Here is a 14,844-nt window from a genome sequence, read left to right on the forward strand (position 1 = left end):
TATGTGCTTCAGCAATGCAGAATGGGCCACATGATAGCAGCTAGATAACCAGTCTTTCTGATGGGAAGCTCCCCGGGTTGGGCCATGGCCAGGCACATCTGGCCCCCTAGGGATGCACCCCATTGCGGGGAGGGTTGAGCGGGTCTCTGGGGCAGTGTGTGCCTCCAGGAACTAACTGTGGGGATGGATGCGGGCTCCAGAGGAGCAGTGACAGTGAATGAAGACACTCTGTGAGGCTCACATCACTGCTACTTACCTGGAGCAAACAGGAGATGCCCTGGCCTGTGCTCCCCGCTGTGTGGTCTTCGATGGGATCAAGGTCCAGTTTGGGGGTCTGAGTGGCCATGGAGGAAAAGGGTGGGTCCTACCTCCTGGCAGCTACATCCCACTTGAGAGATAAGTCCTTCCTTGACGTCTTTGCAGGTGATGCCCGTGGGTCCTGATGCCTCTGGGGCCTGGCCCGCTGACCAGATACACCGTGGATGAATGTTTCACAAGTCCCATAGTTTATAGGCCTTTGGTGTAATAGCAGCACACCATAGCCCTGAGGCGTGGGATTTCAGTGGGCATTATGGGAGTGGCAGAAGTGGCCTAGAAGTGGCCATGTGGTGAATTGAGAACATGGGCTCCAGACTTACAGGGACTCTGTTTTAGGCCCTACTCAGATGCTTACTAGCAGTGGGACCACAGAGATGTTCCTTAATCTCTCCAAGCCTCAGTTTTGTAGTCTATAAAATGGGAGTAGTGTAGGTACATGAGAAAGGTATGTGGAAGTAGGTAGCACAATGCTGTTATTTTCAGGACCCCTGAGGAGGAGTACAGGCGGGAGCAGACAGGCCCAAGGGAAGATGCTGGGATGGAAGAGGGGTGGCGGCTTATCTCCATGCAGAGGGGCACGGGCGGGGGCCACACCAGCTCCCCGTGGCGGCCACAGAACCCATTACAGGCTCTGGGGGGTGGGAAAGCAGGGGGAGGAAGTGAGGGCCTCCTGCTGAGTGTGTCTCATCCCCATGGAGGCTTTCGGAGGGAGGCCAGGCTCTGTTGGGGGTGGCCCATTGTGTTCAGCGGCCCATTGTGTTCAGCGGTCTGGTGTTGCACTGACAGGGTGGGTGTGAAGTACCCCCCACCCCCAGACCACACTCCTGCAGGGCAGTGTCAGGGCTGCAGCCGGAGAACACAGCGGCTTCCCTCTCTGGGCCTCACTTTCCTCATTTGCCAAAGGAGATTCCTGGACCCGCCCGGAGTCTGCTGGATTTATAAAATCAGGCGAATTCTGGGTGGGGGGGGAGGGGGGTTATTTTGTTTTTGTTTTTTGTTATTTACCAACCTATTTATTTGTTTTCCCAAACCGTGGCTCCTGCATTCCGGGCCCCACACAGGCAGCATGGAGACAAGATTGAGCAGCTAGGTAGCAGGGAAATTGGGAGAAATGTAGGGAATTGATGGAGGGACAGAGTTGCTGAGAGCCCTGACCCCCCCCCCCTCTGCAGTGTGAAGGACACTGACCTCCAGCTGCTTCTTCAGTTTTGTTCTTCCCTTCCCCTTCCCCGGGGGGAGGGGGCACCAGGGAAGCCCCTGGGAAGGACACAACAGAATGGCCTTGAAGTTTCCTCTTAGTTCTGCACATATATGGACAGAGCTCTAGGCGAGTTACTGAACTGCTCCTAGTCCTGCTTATCTCACTTGCAAAATGTAGGTAATCAACTCCATCTCACGGTTTTGGTTCATGAGGATTAAGAGACTGTGCGTGCCAAGTTCTTGGCACAGAGGACGTGCTGAGAAGATGCTGGTTGTCCCCGTGCCCCTAGGAGAGGAGGCGGATTCTTTCAATTATTGTAGAAGGACAGCGCCCTGGCCCTTTCTGGTTTGCTCATTTGACAAATATATGCAGTTCACTCCTGAGCAACGTCAGGGTCGGGGGCGCTGGACCTCCCCCCTGCACCACAAAAAATCTGAGTGTAACTTTTAACACCCCCAAACCTTAACCACTGATAGCCTACTGTTGCCCAGAAACCTTACCAATAACATGAACAGTCGATTAACCCAGTTTTGTATGTTAGATGTATTATACACTGCATTCTTACAATAAAGTGAGCTAGGGAAAATAAAATGTTATGAAGAGAATCATAAGGGAGAGAAAATACATTTACAGCACTGGCATGTATTTATCAAGAAAGAATTTGTGTCTAAGTGGATCCATGCAGTTCAAACCTGTATTATTCAAGGATCAGCTGAACTGACTTATGTGCAAAACTCTGTGGCTGGTGATGTGGGGTCTGAACTGTTGCTCATGTGCCTTTGGTTCCCTGGGTCTGGGCGAATTACTGTCATTCCCGTCAGCATATGCTGGGACTGCGTGTACGTTCCTTTCTCTCCAGCTCTATTGTTGCTTCCTTGAGGAGCTGGACTGCGGCTTGCATTTCTCTGCATCTCCCATAGCATCTAAATGCTATCTTTTCCATAGCAACCCTCCCGGAGCAAATGCTGCTCTGCTGATTCACCAGATTTGTAGTCCATGCCATGTGCTGGGCATGTGCATGCTAGTCTCGCAGCAAGCCTGAAGGGTAGTTATTGTTCCCATTTCACAGGTGAGGAGACTGAGGTTTAGAGTTACTTCCCCAGGGCTGGCGGGCTAGGCAGTGGTGCCACTGACTTTTGACCTCAGATTATTCTCAGCTTGAGCCCATGGATTAGTTTTTACCCTGTGGGGCTGGTGCTCCCCTATGCTTGGTCAGGGAGGCCTTTGGGAGGGGGTGGTCCTACTCTTTCTCATACACTGCATACCCACTCTCACTTCTATGTTCCAGAATGTCTGCAAACCCCCTGAGGAGACGCAGCGCCCGCCCACACTTCAGGAGATCAAGCAGAAGATTGACAGTTACAACACCCGGGAGAAGAACTGCCTGGGCATGAAGCTGGTGCGCAGGACCCGGCTCCCCCACTGCCCCCCCAACTGCGCTCCCGACTCCACCTCTAGGCTCTGGGGCGGCCCCTCTGAGGCCCCTCCCCTTTCTCCAGGCCTGGGGGCTTGTGCAAGGCTGAGAACCCAGGGCCAAGGTCAGGGATCCACCCCTGCAGCTGCAGGGAAATAGAATGGGCTTTAGAACAAGATCCAAATCAGTCTCTGGCTCTTCCCATTTTTCGCTTTGGGAAACCTTAATGTCCCTGAGCTCCAGTGTGAAATAGAGATACTGGTGCGCACTTGTCGAAGCTCTTGTGGGATTTAAATAACATCGAGTGACCTGGTACTGCTCCGCCCTCAGGAAGGCCTCACAAGGGCGGTTCGCAGCTCCTCATCCACTCCCTCTTGGTTGTTGCACTGTTACAGCCTGCATCTCGGGAGGCTTCCTTAGATTGTGCAGAGCTCTTAGCGGGGAGGCACCAACTCTGTGCCAGGCTCGGGAAGGCCACCTTCCGTGGGAAGGGAAGGAGAAGGTAGAAGAACCCTGCCCCCTGCTGGTGGCGGGTAGCAACTGGCTCTCTGGGGCTTCAGCCAGATGGTGCACTAGAAAATCGTCTCCCCGGTGGACCTGGGCTTTACGTCTTGGCTGCTGGTTCGGGAAGGAAATGCAGGAGGTCCGGTGGGTTGGTTCTCCAGGGGCCTCATTACAGAGCCTGCCTGCTCCTCCCACACCCTGCCTCCCAGGAGTGGGGACTCCCCAAAGGCAGGGGATTGAGGCAAAGGGTCTGAGCCCCCAGAGCAAAAGCCGCAGCAGTCCCTCGTGTCCTCCCGGGTTGCTGGATACTGTGTGCCTTCTCCTGGCCCAGTGCGGGGCTGGTGGGGGCGGGGGGGGGCAGTGTCTCCGCCCTCCAGCACTTCCGCGTCAGCAGAGACGGGAAGGAACTCGGGGAGACAGGTGGGGGGCTGACTGGAAAGGCCTCTGCAACCACCCCACCCCCTGCCCTCCATCTGGGGCAGTGGCCGAGAGTGGCAGCTAGGATCATGCATGACAGACCCAAGCTGACCCATGTGGCACCCCGCCCCCCTGTTCCTCAGAGTGAAGATGGCACCTACACGGGTTTCATCAAAGTGCACTTGAAACTTCGGCGGCCAGTGACCGTGCCTGCAGGGATCCGGCCCCAGTCCATCTACGACGCCATCAAGGAAGTGAACCTGGCAGCCACCACGGACAAGCGGACGTCCTTCTATCTTCCTCTGGATGCCATCAAGCAGCTGCACATCAGCAGCACCACGACAGTCAGTGAGGTCATCCAGGGGCTGCTCAAGAAGTTCATGGTTGTGGACAATCCCCAGAAGTTTGCACTTTTTAAGCGGATACACAAGGACGGGCAAGGTACGCGAGAGCAGGCTCCTGACCAGAAACCAGGTCTCCCACTCAGCCGCTGCCAGACGTGGGTGGGAGGACCGGGCTCCCACTGGGCACTGCACTCCAGCCGCGTGTAAGGGCCCCGTGGGCACTCTGGGTGGAGAGCTTGACGGGGAGGGGAGCGCACCCCTGCTCTCAGTGCCCCTCGCTTTATAGTGACCGCAGGAAGACCACACCCTGGCCTCCCACTTCCTGATCTGTGGAATGGGAGAGAAACCGCCCACCACTGCTAATCTTTTAGGTGACGCGAGTGGAAACAAGTTTCAAACTGAGCAGACACTAAAGATAAAAGGCCACTCCCCAGGTCTTCTCTTCAGGTTCATTTAATTACGTTGAAAGTTTGGCTACTTCCGGTTATAACCACCCCATGTCGGCGTTTCTGGGTCTGTCCCACCCCCGACCATGGGCCTCTGCCCCTCTTTTCCGAGATAAGCCCCTAACTCCCTCCTTTGGTTTGCAGTGCTCTTCCAGAAACTCTCTATCGCTGATTGCCCCCTGTACCTGCGCTTGCTGGCTGGGCCTGACAATGACGTCCTCAGCTTTGTGCTCAAGGAGAATGAAACTGGAGAGGTGGAGGTAGGTATGGGCTCCTTTGCTGGTTGCACAAACCCAGCCCTCAGGGCACCCTCGAGGGGGCACCCTCATGGGTGTTGTCCTCACTGCCCAGCATAGGTGGGGGCCCCGTAGCAGCAGCAGCAGCAGCTGCTGAGGCAGCTGGGAACATGGGCTGAGAAAGTAGAGCCGGGCTAAGTGCTGGGCCAAGGAGGTTTGGTGTCCGAAGCCAGGACTGTAAGCATCCTGGGGGATGCAAGTCAGGGCCTGTGTCTGGCAAGGTCTGTGGAAAGGAAGGATTTCATGGGCTTTATTTCTGAAAACCCAGGGTGGAGGGGCACTGGGGAAGTTGTATGTTCACCAGGTGATTTTTGCTCCAGAATGGCCTGAGGCCCGGCAAGCTCCGTCTCAGACACACTGAGATGTTTGAGCCATGGGTCTCTTCCTGGTTCTTAAAAACCGACCTCCTTCCAAAAAGGGGAGTCCCTCAGAGTCCCGTCTGGCGGCGCGAATGAGGGTGCGATCAGGCTGGCGCTCTCCGTGGCCTGGGGTACTTGGCAGTTGGAGTCACGGAGTGGCCGGGGTGGGGAGCACCCGCTGTGCTGGGTGGAGGCCTCTGCCTAGTGGGAGTGGTCTCAGGAGTCGCCATGGAGATGCGGGGCGTCCAGGCGGGTGTTAGGGCTCTGTCCCTTCTCCCTGCTTCAGGCCGGCAGCTCTGCCTCCCCTGTCTGCTTTATACATCGAAGTGCGTAAGATTTTGTTCAGAAAAAGTACTCTGCAGACAATGTCCGACGCTGCTGGCCCGGCGCAGAGCTCACGGGCCTGGAGTTCAGGGACCAGGGCTCTAATTCCCATTGTGCTGCCACAGCTCTGTCCCAGCAGCCCTTCCACCTTCCCTTCGTGGGCTTCCGTCTCCTCAGTGATGCAATGTGGGGATTAAACTAGATAAACCTGAATATTCTTTAGTGCTCCAAAGAGCTTAGGAGTCAAAATCCCTGGCTCCACAGAGTGGGGCGGGGGCTCTGCTCCTGGGTCAGCCTGAGAGCAGTGAGCCGGGCCTTCTGCCCTGGGGGTCCAGGTCCCATCGGGGCAGGCCTGGGCCAGCCGGGCTCTGCAGAGCTTTACAGGTTATGTCACCACGTTGTCTGCTCTGCCGGCCAAGGGGGGCGGATACCCGAAGCCGGTGGCAGATGAACAGGCAGGTGAAGGGTGCGGTGATGTGCCCAAGACCATGTGGTGCAGTCAGGCTGAAACCTGGTCTCCGGAGGCCGAGTCCAGCTCATCTGCCTCTTGGGGGTCTGCACACTGAGAGCCAGTGGCTCATCGCCCCACAGCAGACAGCTAAACAGGCCAGCGGGGGCCCCGGGCAGATCTCAGCTGCCACAGACAAAATGGAAGATGGTTGATCCTCCAAATAAAACACCATTCATGGACTGGTACCTTTTGGTCATGAGATGCCAGGATCTGAAATCTGGTTGCTGGTATGACAAGGGAAACCCAAGCTTTATGCCCTGCCTCTGCCTACTCAGTAGCACACCGTTTGTGAACCATGCACACGCGGGAGGCAGTGTGGGCCCCTCAGCTGGTGCGGCTTCTGACCGGTCTCCTCTTCTGTTTCTCCCTCATCCCCCTCATGCCTCGCAGTGGGACGCCTTCTCCATCCCCGAGCTCCAGAACTTCCTAACGATCCTGGAAAAAGAGGAGCAGGACAAAATCCAACAAGTGCAGAAGAAGTATGACAAGTTTAGGCAGAGACTGGAGGAGGCCCTAAGAGAATCCCAGGGCAAACCTGGGTAACCGGTCCTGCTTCCTCTTCTGGTGCCCGTGGATTTATTTTTATGATTATTATTTTGCAACAGACACTTTTTCTCAGGACACCTCCGGCGGGTGCTTTTGTGCCCACCTGGCAGTCCCAGATGTGGTCCGAAACCTCTGAGGGACACGGGTGTGCGCAGGCCTGCCACTCGCTGCCGAGAAGGATGGGGGAGAGAGCAGCCGCGGTCCTCGGCGATCCTTCCGGAAGCCAACCGGCTGCCCCTCTCCTCACCGGACTGGAACTGTTCACACCAGCCGGCAAAGGAAAGAAGAAAGGTTTTAGAGCTGTTATGTTCTTTCTCTGGCTTTTACTCGTCTTCAGTTTCTCTCGTATTTGCCACCCACAGACCTTTATTTATGAGTAAAAAATTGTAGCATGTTCCTTTAGCAGATCTGAGCTGAGCCCTGGAAAGCAGGATAATGCTCGTAAGAGGACTGTCCCCTCACTGTCCCAAGGTGCCCATTGTTCATGCTCAAGGGAAGGTCATAAAGCCACTGGCCCCAGATGCTCAGGTAGGGAGCACCAAAGCTGAGGCTGGCTCAGAGAGTTCCAGAGAAGCTGCAGCCCACCCCGGCCCTCATCACTCAAGAGTCTGTGCACATGTAAACCCAAAGGCATATATATCTGCGCAAGTGTGACAGTCACGTCTTTGTCATGAACAAACAAGTGTTTGTTTTTGTTACAGTTTTGAATTTGACATTGACATCATCATCATGTGTTTCCACCAAAGGGAAACCAGCCATTTACCACTTTAAATGTCTCCTGGGAGAGTGGAAATCAGGCAGTCTGAGAAAGCCAAAAAGCGTCACAGAGAAGTGTGTCCAACTTGTCTCCGGCCTTCCCCCCGCCAGGGAGCTGGGGACAGCCTGGCTGTGCTGCTGTCCCCCGTGGCCTGCGGCGCTGCCTCTCTCCTCCCGCCAGGACTCTGGGGTCTCCAGGTGCTGTAGAGGAGCTGCCTTGATTACAGCCTGGGGAACCTCCAGCTCAGCCAACACAGGAGTCCTTTGTGTTCCGAAGCCCGGGCCAGCCTGTGGCACTGCGCTCAGTGAGCCTGTGGCCTGGCTCCCCGCTGACCTCAGTGCCTTTTTGTTTTCAGAGAGAGACAGGAGCAGGGTGCACTTGCTTGTTGCTCTACGGCTGGCCTGCTCCTGCGAGGACCACAGCGGTGTGGGAGGCAAGGCCAGGAGAGCCCTCCCTCCAAGAGTGGGTCAAGAGTCAAAGGCCTCCTTCCATCTAAGGTCCTGGGCTTTGACTCCCAAGAAGTGATGTCAAACTACGTGGACAGGGTGGGTCGGATTCCTAACTTACACATGTACTGGCTCCTTGTTCAGGTGCAAACTTAAAAATAAACTAGCCAGACAACTGAAGCAAGTAGCCAGGACTATAAAGACACTCCCGTACGGAGGGAGAATTTTTAGCTTCCAAAGCAGGGGCGGTTTTGCAGTCCAGCCTCTGAGAGACCACTTCGTCAGTCTCCTCTGCCTTCCCAGGTCCTGCTTGGGTCAGGTTGAGCCCCAGCTTCTTTGTGTAGCCTCAGAAGTCCCCTCCCTGACCCTTCACTGCATCCATATTGCCCCTGACCCCAGAAGGAATGCTGACCCCTTGTCATCCAAACTGTGTGTCGTCTTCAAAGCTGCAAAAGCAAGACAAGCTACTAGCAGCTCAAGATTTTTGAGAAGCACCCCCCCAAGCCCTGGTTATCCGCCATCTCCTGCTCAGCCTTACCACTTCCCTCCCGTAAGAAATCTCTCTCCCTGCTGTATATTAAAGGGAGTGGGTAGAGAGTCCCCTTTTCCTTCATGCTGCATGTCTGTAACATTAACGGAAGGCACGGCTCCTGCTGCAGCCACTGTGAATGCTGCTGAGGGCCTCCCTCTGATGGGGCGGCCATTTTATTTTTGAGAAGGAAAAATAAGTCACGTCCATATATACATAAGGGCATATAGCTATATATACAGAGATAGGGGTGTTTATGAAATAAAAAGGTTATGGGGAAAATCCGACTTTTATCTAAAGCACAGTTAGACCCAGGAACCGTGCCAAGGCCCAAGCCTTGGAACACAGTCTGTGTAGATTATCCCTTCCCCCAGAGGTGGGTATGACTGCTGTCAGTGCCTTCTACCCTCGTGCTGCCCAGTGCATACATGTTTGTTTTGAGGATATTTTCGTTTTAAATGTCTTTCTTATATGGGTTTTAAAAAAAGTAATAAAAGCTCGTTGCAAAAAGGATTCAGACTGGAGACATCTTTGGCCTTCACCATCTCTGGGAAACAGGGAGCTGGGAGAGAGGGTGGGAACAAGGAAGGGCACGCGCTTCTTGGCAGATTCTCTTTTGCCAGTGAACAGGAGTGAAGGCTGCTGTTCAGATAATCTGGAGAAAAGGGACGGGACTCATGGGCTGGAGGGTGCTGCCCCGGTGACCGGCTGTCATGCACCTCCCAGAGCAGGAGAGGAAAGGGGATGTGCTACAGAAGGGCTTCCCGAGTGAGAAGAGAGGAGGGGGCTTTCTGGAGCTAAGGCTGATTAGACATCAGGACAGGCTACTCAGGCAGACAAGGATTCCTCCATTTCTGGAATTATTTAAAAATAAGGCAGATAGGACGCACCTCTGAGAGTTTAAGATCAGCTCACCTGGAGGAGGCCTAGATGAGGTGAGTAAAAAGACTCTTCCACATTAGCATTATCTAACTTCCATCAAGAAGCAGCCATGTAAAGCTATTAAGAGGAATTCTTGCCGGCCTTCCAGTGGTGACAGCCAGCTCACTCCCTAGCTCCCTGGATAAGAGAACGCTCGATCCAATAGCTGTCCCTAAAGTTACCCCAGAATGGTGCTCATCTGTAACACTTGTTCACCTAGACCTCCAAGAAGTATGTCTTTCAATAACTTTGCCAAAACCTAGACATGAACCAGTTTCTGCTTTTCACTGAAATTCATCTGGTAACGCACGGGATTATGTTCAAAGTTACGGGTTTGACCTCAATAGTGTTTGGCTTAGCACATAGAAACAAACCAGCCAACCCATTAAACAGCATAACCTTCCCCAGCCTTCTTACCGTACCTACCGTACCTACTGCCCGTTCACAAGGAGGAAAGGGAAGATGACTCAATGCAAATGTGTCATCGTTACTGGAAACACCATTCAAAGCACAGGTCCTGACAGGACTATCCTGGAAGAATTCTGGTTAAGCCACAGTTAGGAGTGGATGTTCACTTCAGACCCACCCTCACTGCTTACTGGCTTTGTGTCTTTAACAGAGATCACCAAGGCAAGATTCAACCTCTCTGGGCCTCCAATCCCGCCCGCCAAGACCGTGCAAAGCCAATCATGTTTGTGAAAGAACCTTATGAAGTACTACATGTTATCTATATTCATATAAGGATCACATTTCATCACTACTATACATACCATAGTCCCTCAGGTTCTGTTGTAATAGAATCTTGTTTGGGGTCAAACTCCCTTGGTTCCATACACCCGTACTGGCAGAGAGAGGATTAGTAAAATTAAGGGGTTTACCTACAGCAAGTCACAAGTGACAAGGACTATTATTCTGGGTCTAATAGAAAAAGGTAGGAGGCGTTACACATATACTCTTATATCCATTCCTTCCTTTCCAGCCCCAGATGGGTAATTTGTGAATATTACGGATATATTCAAGTCTTTCTTATCTCAATTAAAAAAAAAAAAGTGAGATGAGAAAGAAAAGAAAGAAGTAAACTGAACTCTGACGGTAAGAACCAAAGGGCTCTAAAAGAATTCAGCTCAGCTCTCATTCCTTCCTTTTGTACCAGAAGAGCTTTACTCACGGAAGTGACTTCCAGGAACTGAGCAGGGACCAGAGCGGCGGTTCTGAACCTTTTTGGCAGTGATCCCGCTGGGAATGTGGCAAAAGCATGGTAACTTCTCTTAGGAAAATGATCATACAAAAAAATCTTGCGTACCATTTCATGGAGTTCACAGATCCTCTGAGGACCAACTAAAGACCTCTTCCATGAGCCCCCAGTTAAGAAGTTCAGGGCTAAAGAAAGCATTTGTTGGATAACACTCTTCCCTGTAACAAGGCCATCATGCTGCAGCCACATCACAATCTACCATCGCCAGTGGCAACGTGCCAGCATTAGGGAAGAATCGCTGTTGTAGAGAAACCCATGTGCTTTTAGGATTTCTTATTTCTATCTAGCCCAAATGTTGCTGCAGAGTAGCGCCAAGCCTTTCTTCTTTTGCCTTGCTTGATGGTAGAGAACAGCTGAGTTCGGGTTCTATACGACTAACCCTTTAGAGATGGGAAGGCACTATTTTGGGGCTAGAAGGGTTAATCGGGTAGTAGGAAGAGATGAGCAAGAGGCTGTGGACTATTTGCTGGGAGGGGCTTTAAACACAGGAGGTCCCTACCTGCCTGAGGATGGGTGCTCTGGCCTTGAATGCAGGAAAGGCACTAAACCCACTGAAATCACACATATAGAAAAGGCACTCCACGACAGCCTCTTATGTCAATTTGAATTGGCATAAGACTGAGGTGCCAGGTGGCTCAGTTGGTTAAGCCTCTGACTCTTGATTTCAAATTAGGTCATGATCTCATAGTTCGTGAGTTCGAGCCCTGTGTCGGGCTCTGTGTTGACAGGTCAGAGCCTGGAGCCTGCTTCGGATTCTGGGTCTCTCTCATTCCCTCTGCCTCTCCTCCACTCCCATTCTATCTTTCTCTCTCTCAAAAAATAAATAAACATTAAAAAAACAATTGGCGTAGGACTTGAAAATTTTACTACATGTTAGCTAAGTGGAGGAAACGAGGGAAATCAGATTTAGATTAGAATAAAAATTTATTTTGGTAAAGAATTATATGGTTTCATTTGTAAAAGCTGGAAATGCTCATATAAATTACCAGCCCAGAGCTTGTATTTCCACTGGCTCGTCCGCATGAAACAAGAGTCTGTTACTTCTTCTTGCCAGGTTTGGGGGCCTTTTCTAGGCCTTGGATGTATTTTCGAGGAAGCTGATACTCTTCTACAATCCAAAAAGCAGAAACTCCTCAGTGGGGTTGCTCTCCTCCTGTTCCCTCCCCGCCACCACCTGCCCTTGGCCCAGACCCCCATGGGCCGACCCAGCGCATAGCTACTTCCCAGCCCTCTCGCCCCACTGTGTACTCATTTCTGTTGTGAAGTTCCATTCCAACAACTTCCATTATGTGACTTGGCTCTTCTATACCCAACTCAAACCTAGCTCCTCTGGGGAGCCGTCTGGGATGGACCATTTATCCTGATACCTCATGGCTGAAGTGTGTATTTTAGCAATTTTCACACTGATAGCCACTTTCTAGGTATACTTGAGGCATTTATAATTTTCTCATGAGAGAGAATGTGTGCGTTTGTGTTTAGTCATGTGCTTGGCTATTTTCCTCTGTATTTCTTCTCAGCATCTCAGATAGGAGTTCTTCACTTAAAAGGGTCAACTCCAAAAATTAGCTACAGGGTACAGCCTTAGGCCCTAAAATACATTTGCTTATTGAGCACTTACTATGCCAGGCCCTGAGCATGAACGGGATGAAGAAGGCAAGGTCTCTGACTTAAGCTGCTCAGTCTAGCAGAGTGTTGATATTAGAAAAAATTGGCCAAGCTGCAGACACTAACCAGAAACATAAGCACAACTGGAAAGTACCACACTGGCAACTTCTTAAATGCTAATTTAAGGGCAGAAAAAATGGGGCCGCTCTGAGACAGGCTTCGTGTGACCCCTAAGCTGGGCCAATGAGCCCCTATGGTCGAGCAGGTGTGGGCGTGGGAGGGCGCCCCAGGCGAGGGAACCAAAGCACCAAGTGTGAATGTGCCCAGTGCATCTGGGGAACAGCAAGGGCGGCAGCACAGCGGAGGCCCAGGGGTGGGGGAGAGAGCTGCCAGAGACCCTGAGTGGAAGGCGATCTGGCCTGGGAGGCTCCTATCTACTGAGCGTACGAGCTTATTCTGAAGGCAGTGATGAGGCATAAGGAGTTTTTACAGGAGAGTGATGCGATCACGTTGGTTTTAGAAAGCTGACTCAGGCAGAGATGGTGTGAACTGAGGACAAACTGGAGGCTGGGAGCCCCTGAGGTGGTAGAGAGAACTTAGGCTCTAGGGTGTGACAAATCAAAGTTCAGAGCTGAGCTACAACACCGAACAGTTGAGTATCTCAGGGCAAGGTACTGAACCTCTCTGAAGCTCAGTTCCCTCATGGGCAGAACAGAAACGGTTCTGCAGTATCGTCAGATTAAGAGAGATCATGCCTGCATAAAGCCCAGCAAAGTACCTAGCCCAGTCTGGAGGCTCAAAAAGTGTTTTATAAAAGGCAGAGCCAGGAAGGAAACTACTCTGATAGCATGCTGGAGAGAGCCCTGAATTTGGCGGGGAGGTGAGATGGGGGAGCGGCACAAAGGATCTGGATCAAATTTTAGCTCCAGCTCTTGCTGGCCACTAAAAACCATATGGCCACATAGATTCTGATGACTGGTGTGACTTGAATTGGTGGGAAAATTTCTGCCAACTTAGGCCGGTGTCTCTGCTCCTTAAGAGGGGATGCTTACCAAGCAACAGCCGGCTGAGGTGATGGACCTGGTTCCCCTGGATCTGGACTTGCAGGCTGTCCTTGGCCCCAGGGGCAGGAGTGACAGTCGTGCTAGCCTGGCATCGATGCTGGAGGATGGCAGCCACTGAACATGGGTCCAGGCCATAGGCCTCCAAGTTCCGGACCACAGTCACCTGTGGGGACAGAAGACTGATGGCAAATGTAGCCACAAGCCCTCCCCTTCCCGGAGCCTTCTGGAGCCTCCACAGCCTCTATGTTCACCATTCCCACACCCACAGTACCTTTTCCTCCATGTACTTTATTTTTATACTTTTTGTTTCCTTCTATCCCATCCAATATATATACTTAATGGAATACTCTCTATCCCACATGTAACATATACTTTTTAAAAAATTCTTTTATGGGGCACCTGAGTGGCTCAGTCGATTAAGCGTCCGATTTCAGCTCAAGTCATGAACTCGCTTTTGTGAGTTTGAGCCCCATGTCAGGCTCTCTGCTGACAGCTCAGAACCTGGAGACTGCTTGGGTTTCTGTGTCTCCCTCTCTCTCTGCCCCTCCTCTGCTTGCACTCTCTCTCTTTCTCAAAAATAAAGATTTAAAAAAAATTTTAAAGTTCTTTTATTATGGAGAATTTAAAACATAAATAAAAGTAGAACTGACAACTGAGCTCCTATGTTCCCATCACTGACTTCAACAATTACCAACTCAGGATCAACCTCAATTCACCTAGATTCCCGTCCATATTACTTTAAAGCAAATCCTCCTGCACATCAGATCATTTTATCTACAAATGCTTTTGTACGTAGCTCCAAAAGATAAGTGTTCTCTCAAATATAAAGACAAAACCATCATCACACCTAAAAATAAATGGACAATAATTCCTTAATATCAAGCATTTCATCAGGAACACATTTCATTTTTCTATTATTCATCAACTTTACAAATGACATAGATGTCATTTTGAGATTAAAAAAGAAGAATATTGACACTTAAAAAAAATCACCATTCTCCCCTTTTTGAAACAAGCTCTCTCGCATTTGTGACTAGAGATGGTAGAGTGTGTTACCATCAGGAGTGGGTCGGGGAGGGCTGCTCTCAATAAAGTCACAGGTTCCAAATAACCCAGGCCTGTCAAGGGACTGCAGCCCCGGAGACTCTCAGAATTGATGACATTAGAGGTCACATCTATTCCAGCACTCCCATCTGATGCATGAACTCCTGGCTACATCTTCCCCCAAGGGGTCGCCCGATCTTTGCTTGCGTACCTCCAGACAATAACTCCCTATTTTGGAAAGCACCAATTTTAATTTTGGACAATTCTAACCATAACCATTAATATTAAAAATTAATGTTTAAGTGTGGAGCTTCCTCAGGAAACTAACAATAGAACTCCCTTATGACCCAGCAATAGCACTGCTAGGAATTTACCCAAGGGATACAGAAATGCTGAGGCATAGGAGCACATGTACCCCAATGTTCATAGCAGCACTCTCCACAATAGCTAAAACATGGAAAGAGCCTAAGTGTCCATCAACAGATGAATGGATCAAGAAGATGTGGTTTATCTATACCATGGAATACTACACGGCAATGAGAA

General features: G+C 51.3%; 2 protein-coding genes and 1 long non-coding RNA gene across 5 annotated transcripts in view; 1 reads left to right on the top strand and 2 right to left on the bottom strand.

Moving 5' to 3' along the window:
- The window catches only part of RASSF5 (Ras association domain family member 5), a 64,186-nt gene extending 57,104 nt beyond the window's left edge, over nucleotides 1-7,082 (top strand). For both annotated transcript variants that reach the window (XM_039227593.1, XM_039227594.1), the window contains 4 exons: nucleotides 2,808-2,918; nucleotides 3,998-4,295; nucleotides 4,789-4,904; nucleotides 6,525-7,082. In XM_039227593.1, the coding sequence (XP_039083524.1) occupies nucleotides 2,808-2,918; nucleotides 3,998-4,295; nucleotides 4,789-4,904; nucleotides 6,525-6,677 (678 nt within the window). In that variant the 3' untranslated portion in view covers nucleotides 6,678-7,082. The remainder of the gene's footprint in view (nucleotides 1-2,807; nucleotides 2,919-3,997; nucleotides 4,296-4,788; nucleotides 4,905-6,524) is intronic.
- Nucleotides 5,177-10,978, bottom strand: LOC120228928. 2 transcript variants are annotated; one of them, XR_005527627.1, is made up of 4 exons: nucleotides 10,502-10,978; nucleotides 10,104-10,174; nucleotides 6,784-6,937; nucleotides 5,177-6,569 (listed from the first exon to the last, which is right to left on the bottom strand). It is a non-coding gene; the product is annotated as an uncharacterized LOC120228928 (long non-coding RNA). The 2 variants fall into 2 exon arrangements; XR_005527626.1 differs by having other exon boundaries at nucleotides 10,637-10,975.
- A 515-nt stretch (nucleotides 10,979-11,493) lies between these two features.
- EIF2D (eukaryotic translation initiation factor 2D) overlaps nucleotides 11,494-14,844 on the bottom strand; it is a 25,063-nt gene continuing 21,712 nt past the window's right edge. The window contains exons 15-16 of the mRNA XM_039227551.1: nucleotides 13,246-13,420; nucleotides 11,494-11,696 (exon numbers count right to left, since the gene is read on the bottom strand). Of these exons, the coding sequence (XP_039083482.1) occupies nucleotides 11,626-11,696; nucleotides 13,246-13,420 (246 nt within the window). The 3' untranslated portion in view covers nucleotides 11,494-11,625. The remainder of the gene's footprint in view (nucleotides 11,697-13,245; nucleotides 13,421-14,844) is intronic.

The sequence above is a fragment of the Hyaena hyaena genome, unplaced genomic scaffold (assembly GCF_003009895.1).
Source record: "Hyaena hyaena isolate Hyena2069 unplaced genomic scaffold, ASM300989v1 scaffold_28, whole genome shotgun sequence".
NCBI lineage: Eukaryota > Metazoa > Chordata > Mammalia > Carnivora > Hyaenidae > Hyaena > Hyaena hyaena.